A 21,454-nucleotide genomic window follows, 5' to 3' on the forward strand; every position below is an offset into this window, starting at 1 on the left:
ATTTATCGGCTCGTATAGCGCGTTTAATTACTTCCCATTGTTCTACAGCTAACATCCAGCCGCAGCCATTTTTTTTTCTTCAAAGTGTAAGGCCCAATGCGCACAGGCCGTCTCCATTGCGGAATCCGGAGTGGGCTTCCGCCTCCGGATTCAGTGGCAAATATCTGCCATAGCATGCAATGTAAAAGCGGGTTTCCATGCCCACAAGCGAAAATCAATTGCGATTTTCCCCTCGCGGGGGGAGGGGGAATTGCCACATGCTCTATTTTGAGCCTGATTCAGTGCGTACGGCTTCCATTAAAGTCAATGGAAGCCATCACTCGGCCCTTTAACGATCATCATTGCCGAAAGGCTGCGGGATCTGCGTCATCGCCTAACAATGGCACGGTCACAACTGTACTGCGCATGTGTGCCGACACATCCGTCGCACAGAGGAAAAAGGATCCGGACAGGTACGCGGGGTCACCGGCCGGGCAGCGGGTCGGATTCTGCTGCGGTTGTGTGCATTCAGTCATATGTGTGAAAACACCTTGTGGTTTAAAGCTGTCGCCCAAGATCTTGTAGATATGTGAATCTTCGCAGCTCTGCCCCGCTCTTGACTACTCCTCTCATGCCAGAAATTCCTGGAATGTAAGGCATCTGCTATTACATGTGCCGCCCGTGACCTGATAACATGAGACCTTCTTGGAATTACTCAGATAGGCAAATCTTTAGATAAGAGGTTCCTGACCTCAGAACCTGCATCCTTTCATTCTACAGGTGAAGATTTTATGTTAAACACACTTTTTAAGTAAATTTGTGATTTTGTCTTAAATTTTTGCTGTTATAGTCTATTGTAAAAAAATCTAGCTGTCTATGGCAAAATCCATAGAGGGATTTAAAAGGGGAGTAGATGCCTTTCTAGAGCGCTATGATATTACAGGATATAGACATTAAATAACCAGCCGGGTTGTTGATCCGGGTCTTAGAGTCGGGTAGGAACTTTCAAACCTTGATCCAGGGATTATTCTGACTGCCATTATGGAGTCGGGAGGGAAATTTTCCATCTCAAATGGGCTAAATTGGCTTCTGCCTCACTGTTTTTTTTTTGCCTTCCTCTGGATCAACAAGAGAGGGTGGAAGCTGGCTGAACTGGATGGACATTGTCTTCCTTTAGCCTAACATACTGTGTTACTATGTTTAAACTGGCCACTATGGCTCCTTTTAGATGGGACATAGGAGTGATATCATTCAGTGAATGCAGACCGAGTGGCCCGGAGATCGCCTCTGGCGTGCCCGCTCCCATTTACAGTAAGCATGCCGTGGCTCCTAGATGAGTGACTGCCTGTTTACACGGCCGATTGGCGTTTGATTTTTATGCCCGCAGAAACTGAGCAATAAGTGAATGAATTATCGATAGTCGTGCCGTCACTGGCAGAATTTAGGGCTCCTTTCCACGGGCGTAAAATTTGTGCGCACGATACAGGGAGAATAGAACCCATTGAGTTCAATCGGTTCATTCACATTGACTTTTTTTGCGCAGACATTCGGGAAAAAAAACGCAGCATGCTCTGCTTTTGTGCGCATTTGCAGATGTCTATGATGGGGAGATACGATACCCAAAGAGAGGCGCAACTCTGTGGGAAAAAGAACACATCTGGAACTCATTAGCCTAAATATCCTAGTTGTGTCCCGTGGGAAAATAAATATGCCCTGCGGGTACAAATGGTAGAGTTGAGTATGCCGATATGCGCACAAGAAAGCCTCGTTCGTAGCACACATACATTGCGCCGAGGCTTGCGCAATTGTGCGTACCCATATGTGAAGGAGCCTTTACACTGATCGATTAGAATTCAGTTTCACATGATTCAGCAAGGTAATTTTACGTGTAAAAGCGCCCTTAGCGTAGTAATAGTCTGGTACTTCCTGTTCTGTAGAGAAAACTTTTCAGCAGTCATCTCATTATCATCACAGGCAGGATTACACTGATAGGTAACATCTGTATATAGATAACACAGAACCCACCATTCACAATATCGTAATAGCCACAGCACAGCTCACCTCCTCCCCTCCCCTGCACAAAATTTACAATCGGAAAGCAAAAACTGATGAGAAAAATGGACTATATTTCATTGCCTGGATTTAATTAGTAAAAAAGATATTAGTGATACATTCACTTTAAAAGACAGCCTGGCTCATCTAGATTGGGTATAGGGAGAAACCTGTCAATCCAGCTGACCAGGACAGAGAGGAGCTGGTTTGGGCATAACAGGTTCCCTTCAAAAAGCAATAAAGTGTTGTCTTGTTTTGTACATTTGCAGAACCGGGAAAATATTGGTGTATAGTTCATCTTTTTTTTCTTTTCAGTCAGCCATTTGGTAACGCCAGCCATCATTAGAGGACTTCTCCGTGGTCTCAGGGGCTATCGGATAGCTTTGAAATCTGGATGCTCATTAAAAAATTGGCGCAATTACACTGATAGATGAAAATAAAAAGCATCCCCAGCCCTGCAAATATGTGCTTTTCTTAGCTGAACAAGGCCGACTTCATACGGCATATTTGCATGCACAATACGCAGTTAATAAAACCCATTCGTTCACCTGCATGTACTTTCCTAAGCATTTTGGTCGGACAAACCCCCAAAGCATGCTCTATTCTCCTGTGCAATTTGCGCACCAAATGTCCCCATAGTTTAAGGCCTCATGTCCACGGGGAAAATCAGGCCCGCTACGGATTCTCCATGGAGAATCTGCAGCGGGTCCCTGCTGCCCCGCGGACATGAGCGCTGAAAATCAGAATAAATCAGAATAAACTTACCTCCCACACGCTCCGGATACTTCCTTCGCGGCGGCGTCATCTTCTCTGCGTCGCGGCCGGATCTTCTTTCTTCAGCCCGGCGGATGCGCAGGATGACGTCGGTGACGTGCCCGCGCATGCGCCGTCCCGAAGCAAAATGATCCGGCTGCGACTGAGAGAAGATGACGCGGCGGCGAAGAGAAGAAACGGAGCGGGTGAGTAAAATCTGATTTTTGTCTGATTGATGAAAATGGAGCATGGTCCAGATTTTTTCATGCTCCATTTTTTTTAAAATCACTTTTATTGACCATCCGCGGGTATTTATCTACCCCGCGGGTGGTCAATGCATCCCTATGGGGTGCGGATCCGCGTGCAGGAGAAGAGTTAAAATCTGCTGCGGATTTTAATTCTTCTTTTGCCCGTGGACATGAGCCCTAAATCACAGAGAGGGAATTATCAAACAGACAAAAAATGACAGAGAGCGGCCTTACTTACAGTCTGGTCTCTGCATGTTTGAGGGATATTTATATGCCTGACCCCTTGTACAAATGTCCTCATAGAAATCAATAGGGATGCACAAATGTGTGCAGAATACGCTAGGGGATGCGTGATACGCTACGTAATTACACAGGAAAAGAACACATCTTGAACTTAAGACTATTAAGCCATTTCAATGGCTGGTTGCACTGCTGCTTTTTTTGTGTGTGTGTGTGCAAGTGCCCGTGCCTTGGGCACGCAAAAACCAGCAAAATATACGGCGATTCATATGCAAAAAACATGTTTGTTCTGCAAATATGCAGCACTGATGTACGTGCAAATAAATATACGCCATATGAAGCCGGCCTAAGACCGTATTTATACGGCTGATTCTCTAGTGCGAGTTTTGTGCGCTACAAGGTGCACAACAGTCGCATAGAATATAACCCTTTATTTGCAGGGATGGAATCGCAGCAAATATTGGAGCATGTTCTATTTTTCTGCAATTCTGCAGAAAACTTGGCCATTATTTCCTATGGGTGAGTTTAAAAACCCCATTGCACTTGCATCGCACTTGAGCTGTCTGCACACGAGAAAATCGCAGCAAAATCGCATCTTTATTCATTGTGATTTGTGATCGTCAGCGTTGCTTTTTTTGGAGAAAAATCTTGCATCGCTGCCGCGCGCGATAAAATTGTGCCACTCAGCCGCTCTAGGCATGTGCCACTCAGCTGCCCTAAGCACGTGCCACTCAGCGGCCCCAGGCACGTACCACTCAGCTGCCCTAAGCATGTGCCACTCAGCCGCCCTAAGCATGTGCCACTCAGCCGCCCTAGCCACGTGCCAATCAGACGCCCTAGGCACGTGCCACATTTGCCTTTTGTGGCAAATATAATCCTGTAAAAGGAAAGAAATAACAAAGCAAACTGTTCTCACCTTTACATTTATTGGTTGTTTTATCCAAAATAGCTTTCGTGGAGACAATTTTTCCATATCTAGAAGAAAGAAATGCAGACATAAATAAGTGTGTTCTAGTGATAAACATACATTGTACAAATGTGCGCAATATTAAGAGTATACACTGACATGCCAAAAGTTATGGGATAGCAGTATGTAAATTGATTATGAAGAGGCATTACTTCAGGTGATGAACTATATATGATCTTGTGAGTGAGGTTGAATGCTGGCCAGCGTGCTCATGGCAAGGTAACGTGAATTATTGTAGTTCGAACAAGGCATGATGGTGGGTGCCAGGCGAATTGGAACGTCCCATTTCCGAAGCTGTGCAGGCATTTAACATTCCTCAATCCATAGTGTCACGTGTGTACTGGAAATACATCTCAGAAGGCATTCTAACCCTGGCACTATGACTCTGGCAGAAAAGACATCCACATTCAATGCAGGAGACCCCACACAAATATCCCACAGGTCAGTGCAGCGTTCTTTAGCTGCCATGGGATATGGGAGCAGAAGACCCACCAGAGGCTTCTGTTATCATCATCACACTGGACACATCGCCTCACCTGGACTCATGAGGTTACCAACTGGACCCTAGGCAACACGCAATGTGGTCTGATGAGTCACGGCATCAACTGTTTCAGGTTGATGTTAGGGTTTCTGTGTGGCGCAGACCCCATGAAGCCATGCAACCCAGTTGTCCGCAAGGCACTGTGCAGGCTGGTGGTGGTTCCATACTGGTGTGGGGTTTGTTCTCATGGCATGGGTTGGTTCCCCCGGTTTACTTAAACACGTCATTGACTGGTGCCCACTAGGTTTCACTACTTGGTGACCATTTGTAACCTTCATAGACTTCATGTACTCACAATGATATAATGGTCCAGCAAAATAAGGCACCGTGCTGTTGGGCCCAAGTTGTTGTCTAGAATTGATTTGAGAAATATTCTGGGGAGTTTCTATGATTTGCGTGGCCGGCACATTTGCCCGAGATGAGCCCATTCAAGATGTGGTGGAGAGGTCCATCCGCACTGAGATCCGGCACTTACAACTACCATGGAGCTGTGGTTGGTTACCCAAACCGCATGACTCAACATCCCTCAAGATGTTTTCCGTCCACTTGTGGAATCAACGACACATTGAGTTGCCATACTTCGCTAGGCTAGAGGGGTGTCCTACACAATATTAGTTCCTGTCCCATGACTTTTGGCATGTCAGTATATAACCATCATAATGATCATGTGCATACAGCATGCAGTGCTAATACATTCTGCAGTAACAGTTCCCTCCTTACCCTTTATTGACTATCAAGCAACCATAACTAGCGCCGGCTACAACCCCACCTATCATCATACTGGCTCTAGACCTCTTTCAGACAAGCGAATTTCAAATCCATGTTTGATCCGTGATTTGCTGATCATAATATGGAGCTAATGAGAATCTCTTTACACAGGCATATAAAATACGCACGAACTTGAAAATCGCGCATGCACTAATCTCACTCATTTTACGGATTGCAATTTTCCAGTACGAATGCTGCTTTTTTTTTGTGCATTTATTGGTGTATTTTACTGTATTTTTTCCGCACGGTGCATTTCTGCGGGACAAAAAAAATACGATTGAAATATCTAACTAGTCTAATGAGTTCCAAATGTGTTCTTTTCCCAATGGAATTACACAGTGTTTCACGCAACTCCTAGCTAATTTTGTGCACATTTGTGCATCGCCATTGACTTCTATTAGATCATGCTGTTTTGGGGTTTTTTTCACAACTGAAATTTGCAGAAGTATGAGCATGTGAACAGACCTATTGAAATCAATGGGTTCTATTCTCTGTGTACTGCGCGCACAAATTTTGTGTACGCAAATACGTCAGTGTGAATCTGGCCTACGGCTCTATTCACAGGGGCATATAGGATTTTCGTCTGTAAAAAATTGACCATTTTCCATACAATTTTCAAAAAAATATTTTTATATGTTTTTCCCTGCTCTGCACACATTCGTCTGTTTAAGCCATAAAACTGGGTAAGTCTGATGATGACTTCCACAGAACAGGCGCTGTACGTCTGCTGTACAGCATGACCGGACGGCTGCAGAGTCTTGCACATTAAACATCAACTATTCCGCTTTGGACAACCAAAATATTATGAAATATGAACGTCTTCAGTAATGCCGGGATTACATTAAAAAAGCAGACGACTACTGTCCATGCTGAAACTATAAATCCTTAAGACAAAAGAGTCAAATTAATTTTTGACCTTTTTACCCCAAGACTACCTCGATGAGAGATCTTCCACTTACTGCCTCGTTAGACAAGGTCATCTGGAAGGAAGGAAGACTAGGCTGCAGATTAGTGACGGATAAGGCATAAAGGATGGAAATATATCCATTGTCAAAGAAACTCAAGCACCTAGAAGGAGTTGTAGGGATGGAATGAAACTTTCTATGTGTGATGGTAACATTGATATAAGTGATTACAGTATCAGAGCAAAGGGGGAATGATTGCAGAAGACTGACCCCTTGGAGGAAGACTCTAGTACCCTGTTGTACCGCCTCTAGCTTGGATATAAGATGTGATACAGGCAGGCATCGCGGCTCCAGTACAAGATGTGATACGGACAGGCATGGAGGCTCTAGTACCCTGTTGGGCCATCTCTAGCTTGGATACAAGATGTGATACGGACAGGCATGCAGGCTCTAGTACCCTGTTGTACCGCCTCTAGCTTGGATACAAGATGTGATATGGGCGGGCATGGAGGCTCTAGTACCCTGTTGGACCACCTCTAGCTTGGATACAAAATGTGACACGTGCGGGCATGGAGGTTCTAGTATCCTGTTGTACCGCCTCTAGCTTGGATGCAAGATGTGATATAGACCGGGCATGGAGGCTCTAGTACCCTGTTGGGACACCTCTAGCTTGGATAAAAGATGTGATATGGGCGGGCATGGAGGCTCTAGTACCCTGTTGGGACACCTCTAGTTTGGATAACAGATGTGATACAGACGGGCATAGTGGCTCTAGTTCCCTGTTTTACCACCTCTAGCTTGGATACAAGATGTGATATAGGCAGGCATGGAGGTTCTAATACCCTGTTGTACCGCCTCTAGCTTGGATACAAGATGTTGTACGGGTCGGTATGGAGGCTCTAGTACCCTGTTGGGACACCTCTAGCTTGGATAACAGATGTGATATAGATGGGCATGGTGGCTCTAGTACCCTGTTGGATCCTCTTGCTTGGATGTAAGATGTGCATGGAGTCATACAGGGTGCATTGAGTCACACAGGTTCCGTATGGTATCCTGCAGCAGCATATTGGCCAACATTTACTGTAAATGAGACTCTAGGTTGTGCAAACTCGTAATGTATCAAAATTGACGTCCCATGCATGTTCTATTGGCAATAAATCTTGCGACCGGACAGCCATGGAAGTGTGACAATGTTGTAGAGACATTCCTGTGACACCCTTGTGCTATCCTGAACATATCACAGTGATATCCTGAACATATCACTGAGCTGTCATTGTCCCCCCTACGACTACTAGGGGTGACCGACTGTCATATACAATGCCCCCCCAGACCATCACACCAGCAGTGGGAGTAGTGTGCCGCTCCACAGCAAAGCACAAGCAATGTATTGCAAGGCTTTCATGTACACAGGCCATTAGGGCGTGCGGTCTACAGAACTACTCCCGCTCTTATCTTGCTTGAAGAAGACCCTGTACAATGTAAAGATGATTGAAGTTATAGGATATCATTTTTGAATGGTTTATTTGAGGAAGCTTTCACTTTACACTTGCAAATGCTACTTGATCGGGTATTGGTGCTATTGGGGGGAGCCTGTTGTGCTTGGACCTATTCTGTTTCAAAGGTCTGTTCTTGGTGTGCTCACCTGTAGATGGCTTGGTTGATGCCATTAGTCAGTCAGTAGAATCAGGGGTAAATTGCTCATTTCATTTTGCCGCAGATAATATTGTTTTGCTATATTTCATCTATTACTAGCTGATATACCCGGCTTCGCCCGAGTTAATTTGGTACAGGTGTTTACGTGTTGTTCACAAGGACAATTTTCATGAAGTCATGGTTACTTCAGAGGAACCAAGGAATCAAATATGTATACACATAGAGGATGATTAGATTCTCCTCAGACTGCATGTACTGATGTCCCTCTGCAGAATGTGCCATCCCTCCCACTCTCCTCACTTTTTACCCTTAAAGGTAACACCACTTTTATTTCAAATTTAACCCCAGATTGGAGGTTGCAGCCCCTTCTTAGCCTCAATGGCATGCTCCATTCCTGCAGTCCATGGCCGCTTCCTTATGTACTTTACAGCCTTTCAGTATATTCTCCTCAGTATATACACATAGAGGTGAGGTGGATTCTCCTCAGTATATACACATAGAGATTAGGTAGATTCTCCTCAGCATATACACATAGAGCTGAGGTAGATTCTCCTCAGTATCTGCACACAAAGATCAGTTAGATTGTTGTGCCAAATTTCACACTTGTACAACATCGGAAAGTTACATTACATAGGGGTGCACTTACTTTTGCAATTAGCATTAAATAATTGAGTTGTGACCCCCTTTACTTTTCCTATACACCGGCCTCGTGTGTCACACTAATCGAGTTGTGCCCCTTTACTTTTCCTGTTTAGGACCTAAAGGATGGTCCTGCCAAATTTCATGTTTGTACGACACCGGGAAGTTAGAGAATTAGTGGCGAGTCAGTCAGTCAGGGCTTTTACCTTTATATATATATAGATGGCAGGTTTGGTAGGGAGATTGATTACAGAGCCACTTAGTTCAGGGTAGATTTAATAAATCCAGTGTCTGTAGTCATCTGCTATAGTGCTGATATCATTTACAGCCATTATTGCCTGATTATTGGGGTTATACTCTATACATTATTTGTGAATATTACCAATTATTTTGTGTAATAAGGTCCTATTATGTATATTGGCATTTTCTGGTCTTTTTAATGTCACTGATGACAATCTCCAGTGACAATGCTTGGAAATACCGATATACTACATTTACCTATGTAGCTTAGACCTATACATTCATTCAGAGTGGTCCCTGTGCCCACTCAAGCGCTGTTTAAAGTCTTAATTGCTCACAAATAGAGTGATGAGCCGTTCTATCGACCAACGTCTCTACTGAGTGTCTACTGAGTAAAAAGTCATAATGAGCACGGACACTATAGGAAGACCCCAATACAGGAGCAATGGGCAAATTACTACATCAATCTATACCTGGCTAACGATAAAACACAGGGAGGAAGACAAAAGTCAGGAAACAATGGAAAGTGTACAATGGCTACACCTGCCCGATTATACAGGGGGTTCACAGTAAGGGAGGACACTCACTGGCGATATTTTCTTTCTTGCGCTGCGAAAGCACGAGAAAACTCTCGCCTCACAGTGCAAAAAAGACGCCGGAATAGAATCGGAACATCACTAGTGCTTTCAATGGGGCCAGCGGCAGCAGTGCTAGCCCCATTGAAAACATAGGGAGAATGCCGCGGACTTCTGCCACAGCTGTGACAGGAGTTTTCTTCATCCCCACGGGGACCGCGGGGATGAAGGAATCCTCTGCCACAGCTGTCACAGCTGTTGCAGAAGTCCGCAGCATTCTATCCCGCCGATCCCATTGAAAGCACTGCTTTCTGCCAAGCCCCGCAGTATGATTATCGGGGAAGGGCTTGAAATATAAGCCCTTCCCCGATAATCAGCAATAAGTGTTAAAAAATTTTTTTTTTTAATTACTCACCTCTCTGGCGCTCAGACGCGTCCTCCCGCTGGCTCCCCTGCACTGCTGTTAAGCTCTTTCAGCAGGCGGGGATTTAAAAAGGGCTCAGCCAATAGCAGCTAGTGCTTAGACTTTACCTTTACTCTCGCAGCACAGTAGAGAAAAAAAAACGCCAGTGGGTGTCTACCCTAATACCGATACTGGGACAAGAGAGATCTTTCCATCATTACACGAGCGGATGTGGGCCGCATGCTTGTTCCAGCCCTAAAATAACCAAAGGGAATCCCTTTAAGACAAATTAGCATAAAAAGTAAGCCAAAAAAGTGAGCTTTAGGCCTCGCTCATACGTGCTAAAAAAATTGAGACTATCAAGCACTAAATCGCATGAACGAAGAATAGCCATGACCAAATCGCGGCTATTCTCCGTGAGTTTAACATGGCTAGCTGTGAATTGATTCCCATAGACTCTTAGGGTGCCTTAAGTGCGCACATGTGCAAAAAAATAAAGTGTGCCGCGTATTTGTTTTTGCATGCGTAAATTGTGTGTGCAAAAGCCATAGTGTGAATAAACCCATTGAAAACAATAGGTTCTATTCTCTGCACAAACGCACTCATGTGAATAAGCCCTTATTGTCTTACAGAAAATATTTGAAACGACCACTGCAGCCCGCATACATGTGCTGCTTCACGGGCGCCTGAATACAGATATGCATGGAAGTACGCCAGCACCTCCATGTCCCTAAGACTAGGGCAACCTGGTCTGTGGCCCCTTCCTGTGTTGCCAGTCCGCCTCAAGCGACAATCAACGGTCAGAATTATGGTATGCATCTGTCTACTTGCGCGTGGAAACCTTCTGTAAAATCTGCGCACTGCAGCTCCCGCGTCTCGTCCCGTTTTCCTGTAAGGAATCACCATTTCGCAGTATTGCTCATCGGTATATGACACTGCCGCTGTAGTCTATGTATCACCTAGCAGCTTGCATCATGTTGTCTCCTACTGTAGAAACACCGGCCTCGTGTGTCACAATATCATTTGCTTAGATGTATTGCGTAATTTGTATATTGGCCTGATGTTAGAATAATTGATCTATTGCCGCTGATTTACTGCGCAATTGTCACTGGAACCTTTAATTGTCTGATTTATCTTATTTTCACTCATTGCATTAATTCATTCGTGGCATTTTTTAAATTGCAAGCAATGAATAAATGCATTGTTATTCTAATTTGTCTTGAATTGATTCCCTTTGGTTATTTTAGCGCTGGGACAGGCGGCTCCGCACACATCCCGTCATGCAATGCTGCGAGGATCTCTCCTGCCGCTGGATAGGTATTCCTGTCTATGAGGTTGTGTGACAGTTCCCATATAGTGAAGTTCAAGCCAAGCAGTCATTACCCTGGTGGCCATCGCTCCTGGTGCCGGTTATGGTCACCACATGTGCCACCATGCCCTGCTGAGTATTCTGAGCATAGGCAGGGCAGGGAAAGAAGAGTGAAAGCCAATGACTAGTCCTCAGCACCCTCAGATGATCCATTGTACATATAGAACTTCCGAATTACATTACAAGATGCCTTTCTGTGTACTTTTCCATGAAATGGGCAAAACTTGAAAAAAGAATCTTCCTGTTCATTCCAATGACCTTATTCTAACATGCTGATTAAATCCAACATCTTGCAGATTTATGAGTGAGGAGGCCTTTACACGGATGATCTGTCAGGCAACAGATACTCGGCAGCTCGTTCCGGCGATAGTCCATCCTGAGCATCGCTGAGTGAATGGAGGCAGAGCCGGCTGGGGATTGTTCACATCCACCCACCTCCATTCACAGTAAACAGGCAGTGGTTCATAAGTGATCGGCAGCCTGTTCACACGGAACGATCAGTCGTTCAGTTTTCTGCATGCAGAACCGGCATGACAAACATAAGCGAACAACTTCTAATTGGTCGTTCAGTTGCTGCATGCATTTGCACTGAACGATGGTCGTTCAGATTTTCGGTGGATCCTGACCAATAATTATCGTTCCATGTAAAGGCACCTTTAGACCCCCTTCTTGTTTTTTTTTTGCGCACGCATGTTTGGCTGTACTTTTTGCGCCCGCAAGGCATGTTTATTTGCATGCGGCAAACAAAGATGCACCAATGGAAATGGCTTAGTCATCTAATGAGCTCCAGATTTATTCTTTGTCCAGCAGAGTTACGCATCTACTTGTATACTGCATACGCATTTGGGCACTCCCCATTGACTTCCGTGCGGAACCTTGGTTCACATAAGCTCAGAAAAGTGAAGCATTCTGCATTTTTTGGGGGGCGACCAAATATACACGCGCAAAATACGGAAATGTGAACAAACCTATTGAAATCAATGGACATGCACACTAAGATAATCTTTTCAGGCAACTTGTCCAACATTGCTGTTTTCTGTAGCTTTCATTGACTTCAATGGGAGCTTCGCAAACAGCAGTGGGCTGAAGTGCTGGGCTGTTTTCATAGTTACTGGCCGTGTGGCCGGTATCTATAGCAGCGGATTCCCATCTGAACTATGCTATTCGGTTCCATCCAGAGACAGAACCGTTCATCCGCAGGGATTCCCCATTCCTGCATCCCAAACGGTGCAGGAAAGTGGAATCCCCAGTACAGGTGAGCAACCGAAGATGAAAAAAATACTTTCAACCATGACAGAAGCCCCACTGAAAACCCGTAGACCCTAACAAACAGATCCATTTAAGGCCATGCTCACATCAGCTTTTAGCATTTCCATTTATCTGCTCCTTCATAGGTGCGGATCAATGAAAATAATGTTAGTGTCGGACGCAGCTCATGACAGACACCAAAAGATCTGGACGGACCCAAATGACTATAATGGTGACCGTCATTTTCCCAGACAAAACAGTAAAGCATGCTGCGCTACTTTGTCTGGATTTTTTGATCATGAACATGGTCTCCAACATAGATGTGAACTGAGCCTAAATCAAATGGATGTTACAGCAGGATGACCAAATGTGACATGAATGGGCCCTTTGGGCTTATGCACACGATCATGTTACAGCGTCAAAGAACCTCTGAGTTTTAAAGGGGTTGTCCAGCTGTAAACTATTGATGGCCTGTGCTTAGGATATATCATCAATAGTACAGAGTCAGGTGTCAGCCACCCAATTTCCCCCTCAGTAATAAGCTGTCCACCGAGCTGGTGCGCTCATGTACTGAGCTGAGTTTTGCAGAAAGCAGACAGCTCCGTTCCCACTGCAGTGTTCAGGCTTGGTATTACAAGCAAAGTTCCCGTTTACATCAATTGGAATGTTTCACGTAATACCAAACCTCAGCACTGCACTGGGAACAGAGCTGTCAGATCCCTGCAGCACATGACTCCTAGCAGTGGTCCTATGGGACTTAACGAGACACGGAAATCAGATACTCCTTCTCCCATGCTACTCTTCAACTCTGCAATTCAGTTTAATGTTGTGACCCCTGTAAAAGATAAAGAGTAAAACCTAAGTCCATATTCCATGGCCCTCATATAGTGCACCCATGCCTTCCTGTCCAAGTACGCTATTGTTATTTCAATATAGGGCACCTGTATTGAGATATGGCGCTGGTTCCATCTTTCTGACTAACACCCTGTATTTAAGAGTCTGGAAGGCTGTGTACATTAGACCTAATGCGGACGGCGAGACTGTTACCAATGTATGATTCTGGAAATATGAATACACATTTATATATATATATATATATATATATATATATATATATATATATATATATATATATATATATATATAACCCTATGATTTGCTGAATGAAAAATCAGGAAGTGTTGCCTTTTAATTGTCCCTTCCTTCCTCTAGTGAAACAGTTATCCGTACTGCTAAGAATAACCTCGGCTGACTGCATTGCTTCCCAGCCATCTCCCTCTTCCTATTCCTGCCTCTTTCACTCCACTCCCTCGCATGATAGATAACATTTTTCTGTCTACCCCCAAGTTGCTTAACCCTTATTAAGCGCATGAAATTCATACATCTGTGCAAATGGCGGGATTTTTTTTTTTTTTTATTACCCAGCAACGAAAGGATTAACTTTTAGTCTTCCCCTTCCTACAGCTCCCATCCCCCACCTCCTCCCAACCATTTACTGACACCAGACAGGAAATAACTAAGCTGGGCAGATTCTGTTACAAGTGGAACTCTACAACGATGAGCCTTTCCATGCTATAATGTAATTGGTTGTCTAGCCGTAGAATGTAAGTTCTTCTGGAGAGAAATGCTTCATGCTCCCGCGCTACAGTAATGCAATGCACCCTCCTAATTCTGCAAGTGGTCGTTCACATGTTAAATCATTTTGGGCTATTCTTCTGTATTTTAACTATTTTCCCCTGTGGAGGAGCTGTGGATTGTAATCATATCATTAGTTTCTGTTTGTTGCAATTTGTGGAATGTAATGCAACGATTGTAGCAGATAATAGTGTAGCCAAATACAACAGCCAACCATTCATTAAACAATGATCTATCAACATCAGCCCACATATAGATGTGATCTATGTACAATCCTAAAGGGGTTATCCCCTCAAAACCTATTGTTGACCTTTCTTCGGGATAAGTCATCAATAGTTAATCACTAGTGTAGCGGGCCGGATGTGCGACATAAAGGACGAGAGCGGAAATGTCATAGTTAGCATTACTCCCATTGAAATTAATGGGAGCTGAAGTTGGCTATTACATTCCAGCATTTTCGCCTTCGACGCAGAAGTGTAATAGCGCCCCATTGATTTCAATAGGAGTGAAGCCATCTAGGGAACTTCCACTGCCATCTCCTATGACACACATACGGTCCGCTGCTTTGATAGCAAGGCGAGTAGAGATGAGCGAGGATACTCGCTAAGGCACATTACTCGAGCGAGTAGTGCCTTAGCCGAGTATCTCCCCGCTCGTCTCTAAAGATTCAGGGGCCGGCGTGGGTGACAGGTGAGTTGCGGCGGGGAGCGGGGGTAAGAGAGGGAGAGAGAGATCTCCCCTCCGTTCCTCCCCGCCCCCCGAATCTTTAGAGACGAGCGGGGAGATACTCGGCTAAGGCACTACTCGCTCGAGTAATGTGCCTTAGCGAGTATACTCGCTCATCTCTAAAGGCGAGCGATCAGCTCATCGCTGGGGATGCCATGTGGGAGGAACTCGGTGATTAACTAACTATTGATGACCTATACTGAAGATAGGACATCAATATTTGTTTTGCCCAGAAAACCCCATTAAGTTAAGGTGCATTTAGACGTAATGAATATCGTTCAAAAAAATCATTAAAACGAGCAAAAGTGAAAGATAATCGTCTGAATTCTGCTTGCTATTAAGGCAGTCAACATACTTGTCATCTGACACATGTTAAACCTCTTATATCTAAGTTCTTAGGGCATGTTCACACGGAGCGTAAATGGTGCAGATTTTCTATGCTAATTTTCTGCAGCAATTACAGTACAAGCCATGTGGATGAGATTAAGGGCGCAGTCACACAACCGTAATTTCGGCGCATATTACGCCCACGATTTTTGTCCGCATGACACGCAGTGAGTGGAGTCAATATAAGTAAATGGACTTCCGTTGAAGCGGTCACATTAGCGTGTAAACACTTTGTGTGGATAAGCATGAGAAAATGTTTGCGGCATGCTCTATTTCCTAGTGTATCACGCATCATGAACCCTATTTATTTGCATGGGCAGCAATACATTGTGTATGGGTGGCGATACATGTGCAACTGTTGCGGCTATTGGAACTAATGGTTTCCTAATTTTACGCGCGCAAGTCCCCGTGTGAATGAGGCCTTAGAGAGCCCCTGTCATCTACTTTTAGCCCTATAAGCTAAGCTTATGAGCTGAGAGTTGGTGACCCGCTGAGTCCGGGGATGTGTTCTACTTGCCCCGCTGAGAGCACTGGAAGTTGGCCCTGAATGCATTGAGAGCGACACTGCTAAGTAGTTCGTCCTTTATAGAATACCGATTTGAATAGGAATATTCTGTCCTTGGTGACGTCTCCAGCTCCACCCGTTAAAAGACGTCATGCGTTCCACCGCAATGCGTGTGCGCCACTCTGAGCGATCAGGCGCATGTGTGGTGACTGCTTCTTGGCTGCACGCATGCACATTTGCGCAGTGCATTTCTGCATCGAGCGTTATGCTTTTACGCTCGCCTCATATTCACTGTACTTTTTACATGCAACCACAATCCTAGCCATTGAAATGGACAATTAGTGTAATTAGTTGCGTATGTTCTATTTCCCAATGCAAATGCACTGAAAAATAGAGCATGCTGCGTATTTTTTTTGCCCACGACCAAAATGCGCACGCTAAATCCACATATGTGAATAAAGTCAAACACGTGCACAAATACAGTTGCGTGAATCCGGCCTGAGCCCAGCGTCACATGGGTGTATGCGTATCTGCGTGCGCATGAGCACAGCATTTTTTTGGACCAAACAATGCATGCGCCTCAGCAAATTTTACTGTATTTTTTTCGCGCGCAAGACACGTACATTTGCATGCAGCAAAAAAGTATGCAGAGATTGAAATGTTAATTAGTCTAATGAGCTTCAGATGTGTTCTTTTTTTTACACAATGGTTCACGCACCTCCTAGTGTATTTTGCACGCATTTGTTCATCGCCATTGACTTCAATGGGGATTTAGGGTGGGCACGTGTGCAGAAAAATAAAGCATGCTGCGTCCTTTTCTTACGCGACCGAAATGCACAGGAAAAATACGCGCCTTTGAACAAAGCCATTGAAATTAATAAGTTCTGTTCTCTGCGCACGCAAAATGTTCGCGCATAAATTCGCCTGTGTGATGCCGACCTTAGTCTACGTTATACATTCCTTCCATACAAACCAAATATCACATACTGGAAAAAAGAGCCAACTGTTCTAAGCCAAATAGTGAAAAAGTAGCAATGACAGAAACTGTAACGAAATATGAGACAAATAGTATCATTTATAGGCATAAATCCTAATAATAATCTACTTCTATATATAATACATATACAATAAACATAGTACACAACGTCCATTACGTTTTTTGGGGGTGATATTTCCAAATTACACTACGACCTAGAAGCTGGAAGAAATGTCAAGCTGCGCACAGTGGATGTGTCCGTCATAAGACTATGGATCTATAGTACACATTACGTGAGTGCGGTCCGAACTTTGTGAGTACTGGCGTTCCCTACACTACTAGCGAGTACTGGCATCACACACTTTCCCATCTGGCCTGTTCTCCCCCTACAAACATCTTGCTTCATCCAAACAACATTCCCTCAGTCTGTGGGCGACATGTGCAGATCTCCTTGGGGCTCAGGGGATGTACACTGCATTCCTTGGCCGGGGTGAAATGAGGTTACGAGGCAGAAGTTACTCCCCCCCTGTCTCCCTCCTACAACTCCTCCTCTTGAGATCCTCTGAATGTATAATTATATGTATGTGTGTGTGCATTACAGATTAGACTCCATTCATAATAATACGTAGTGTAGACCCAGACACAAACCTTTCTCACATGGCCCGCTGCTTCCAGACTGTCAAAAATCCGCATAAGAGTATAGGAACAAATGATTCTAAATAGACTATGTCCAATAAACACTCCGTATTTACTAACATCCATCCCATTCATTTCTTTGTTTTCCACATTTTTACCCCTTAAGGCACTTTTCCCATTTTCCATTTTTTTTGGTTTCTCTAACCCACTTTAAAAAAACAACCTAACTTTTATTTCTCCATCGCCGTCGCTGTCTGAGGGCTTGTTTTTTTTGCGGAACGAGTTGTATTTTTCAATGGTGCTATTTAATGTATCATATAATAATGTAGTGAAAAACTTTTAAAACTTTTTAAGTGGAGGGAAATGGGAAAAAATTACGCCATCTCTTAGGAGGGGGTTCTTATTTTTACGGTGTGCATACTATGGCAAAAATGACATGATAACTTCGTTCTATGGATCAGTAGGATTATGATGATACCAAATTTATTTAGTTTTTTTTTTTCATAAAATATCTTAAAAAAATTTTTTTGTTGCCATCTTCTGACTGCCATAACTTTATTAAAGTGGTTTTCCATGGGTCCGGCATTCCGACCTCTGTGTATTCGCGGTGCTGACGGCTGATCAGTCGGGGTCCAGAGCGACGGATCCCAGCTCATCAACTATTGATGACCTATCCTAAGGATAGGTCATTAGTAATATTCTCCTCGGAAAACCCCTTTAACATTCTGTCAATGGGGTTGTGTTGTTTTTTTTTTAATGAGACAACCTATAGCAGTGGTGGCGAACCTATGGCACGTGTGCCAGAGGCGGCACGCAGATCCCTCCCTGCTGGCATGCATGCCAGCAGCTGCTCATCATGGTAGTGAATACTGGTTGGGTGCCGCAGCTTCCCTGTCAGTATTCACTCAGCGGCGCTCCAGACGCACACTGTGATGTCAATGTGCACCCAGGATCCTCCTCCACATCCCCTGACGTGTCCTCCTTGGTTCCGCAAGGGCAGAGGGGAGGAGGTGTCCGGACACACACACTGATGTGTGCACAGTGTGCACCTGGGATCAGCACCAGCAGCAACTCTGAACAGAGGCGCAGCAGCGCCTCAACGAGGAGCAGGAGGTAAGTATACGGGTCTCAGGGGGATGCTATTACTACTAGGGCTGATGTAGGGGATGCTATTAGTAAGTACTACTGGGACCGCTGTGGGGGTCACTATTGCTACCCTGTTTCCCTCAAAATAAGACAGGATCTTATATTCATTTTTGTTCCTAAAGATTTTATTTTTTTTTACACATAAAGCTGCCTGGACACTATTTAAATTGACTTTTTTATTACCTGTAACTAGTGCTTATTTTTGAAGAAGGGCTTATATTTCAAGTATCCTCGAAAAATCTTGCTAGTTCTTATTTTCAGGGCAACAGGGTAGTGGGGCCACTTTGAGGTTCACTATTGCAACTGGGGCCGCTGTGGGGGTCACTATTGCTACTGGGGACACTGTAGAGGTCACTATTGCTACTGTGGCCGCTTTGGGGGTCACTGCTACTGCTGGGGCCGCTTTGGGGATCACTATTACTGCTGCGGCTGCTGTGGGGGGTCACTGTTACTGCTGGGGCCACTATAACTACTGGGGCCACTGTTGGGTTCACTGTTACTACTGGGGCCACTGTTGGGGTCATGGTTACTACTGGGGCCACTGTGGTGGTCACTGTTACAGCTGGGGGAACTGTGGTGGTTACTGTTACTGCTGGGGCCGCTGTGGGTGTCACTGTTATTTCTGGGGCTGCTGTGGGGGGTTACTATTACTGCTGAGACCACTGTGGGGGTCACTATAACTGCTGGGGCCACCGTGGGGGTCACTATTACTGCTGGGAACACCGTGGGGGTCACTATTACTACTGAGGCCACCGTGGGGGTCACTATTACTGCTGAGGTTGCTGTGGGGGTCACTATTACTACTGGGGCAACTGTGGGGTCACCATTACTACTAAAACCACTTTGGGGGTCACTATTACTGTTGAGGCCACATTAAGGGTCACTATTTCTACTTAAACCACTGTGGGGGTCACTTTTACTGCTGGGACCACTGTGGGGTTTAATATTACTGCTGGGACCACTGTGGGGTTGACTATTACTGATGGGACCACTGTGGGGTTCACTATTACTGCTGGGACCACTGTTGGGTTCACTATTACTGCTGAGGCCATTGTGGGAGTCACTATTACTGCTGAGGCTACCGTGAGGGTCACTATTACTACTGGGGCAATTGTGGGGTCACTATTAATGTTGAGGCTACTGTGGGGGTCACTATTACTGCTGGGACCACTGTGGGGGTCACTATTACTGCTGAGGCCACTGTGAGGGTCACTATTACTGCTGAGGCCACTGTGAGGGTCACTATTACTGCTGAGGCCACTGTGAGGGTCACTATTACTGCTGAGACCACCGTGGGGGTCACTATTGCTACTGGGGCAACTGTGGGGTCACTATTACTACATAAACCACTGTGGGGGTCACTATTACTGTTGACGCCACTGTGGGGGTCACTATTACTATTGAGGCCACTGTAGGGGTCACTATTACTACTGAGGCCACTGTGGGGGTCACTATTACTGCTGTGTTATTTTTACAAGTGACGTAAATGCTGCAGAATGTCCTCAGTGGAAATTTACTTGTCAAATTCCGCACTATTTCCACCTCCGAAAAGCAGTCAAAATCTGCACCCTGTCTATTTTAAAACAGCCTTGTCCTTTTTTTATAACGACGGAGGTAAAATCATATGTCGTTATAAGCCCTGCCCCTATATATAATTTTTTTTTCTGATGACGTTCACTGTGAAAGGAATGGTTTAGTCAAAATTAGTACACTGTTTTGTGCAAAGTGAGTGATGTATGGTACAAGGAATCTGTCTTTGGTGTTATTTTAGCAATTTTTTCATTAGGTTACCTTGGTAATGCCCTTAACTTAAGTCATTCGCTAATATTCTGGGATCTTATTCTTTTCCTTGGTGTTTTATTCATGGCACTATTTTGCCACAAAGGTTTTTGTGATCATTTTTCATGCTTTTTTTTTCAGCCAAAGCCACACGTGGACCCAATAGAGAATATACGTATAGAGCCTTCCTTTATATTTCCCATATCTTTTGTATCCACTTCTAGCCTTTGGCTCAAAAAAGTGCATGAAAAACTGGTAGAGTTAAAAAAAAGGAAGAACTGTGGTTTTTCTGGCAGTTTTTTTTTTTCAAATCAATTTTTTTATTTTCTGGCAGTTTTTCATGCACTTTTTTGAGTCAAAGCTACAAGTGGGTTCAGATGGAATGGGAATTGTAAAGGAAGGACTTAGACTGAATGGCCCCTTTTTAAGAGACCCCCTGGCTCTGTCATGATTCAGCTCCTCTGTATAGAAATTAGACATGTGATCCCAGAATGCAGCATTAAATCAAGTGAGTACGTTTCCAATGGATCATCAGTTTTAGTGTGAATTCACATTAGAGTGGGAAAATCGCTCAATCTGAGTAACTTCAAACAAGGCCTGGTCATAGGAACTAGACCAGCCGGGCCCAGGATTTCATACACTGCTAACCTTATGGGGTTTTCTTGTGTGATGAAGGAAAAACATAACAGAAACAGGACAGCCAAACTCCAGTGGGCAATAGAGCACAAAAATTGGATCACTTAGCAGTAAAGAAATATCACCTGGTTAAATCAATCCACATTTGTGTTGAACCATGCTAACGAGAGGGTCATAATATGGTGCAAGCATTCATCTTATAGCCTAAACAATCTCTTTCTCCTAATCCACCAATGTTGGCATCTATTGACATTATGATTGGTCGGACTACACCCCGATGTTCCTCCATCGCTAAACAACCCTTACCGCGCTTGGAGGCTTAATGATTTATTGAAAGGACTCAATTTGTTCCTCTGATGTCCAAAACACTATTGTTTATTTTTTGGAGACACACTTGAAAGACCCCACCACGCAGTAGGAGGGCCTCAAATGTGTGATCTGTGGAGTC

General features: G+C 44.5%; 1 protein-coding gene across 5 annotated transcripts in view; it reads right to left on the reverse strand.

The window, feature by feature from the left end:
• Positions 1-21,454, reverse strand: part of RBMS2 (RNA binding motif single stranded interacting protein 2) — a 124,239-nt gene that overhangs the window by 17,340 nt on the left and 85,445 nt on the right. For all 5 annotated transcript variants that reach the window (XM_066594044.1, XM_066594042.1, XM_066594043.1 and 2 more), the window contains exon 3: positions 4,189-4,247. In XM_066594044.1, coding sequence (XP_066450141.1) covers positions 4,189-4,247 — 59 coding nt within the window. The remainder of the gene's footprint in view (positions 1-4,188; positions 4,248-21,454) is intronic.

Source organism: Eleutherodactylus coqui, chromosome 1 (genome assembly GCF_035609145.1).
Source record: "Eleutherodactylus coqui strain aEleCoq1 chromosome 1, aEleCoq1.hap1, whole genome shotgun sequence".
Taxonomy (NCBI): Eukaryota; Metazoa; Chordata; class Amphibia; order Anura; family Eleutherodactylidae; genus Eleutherodactylus; species Eleutherodactylus coqui.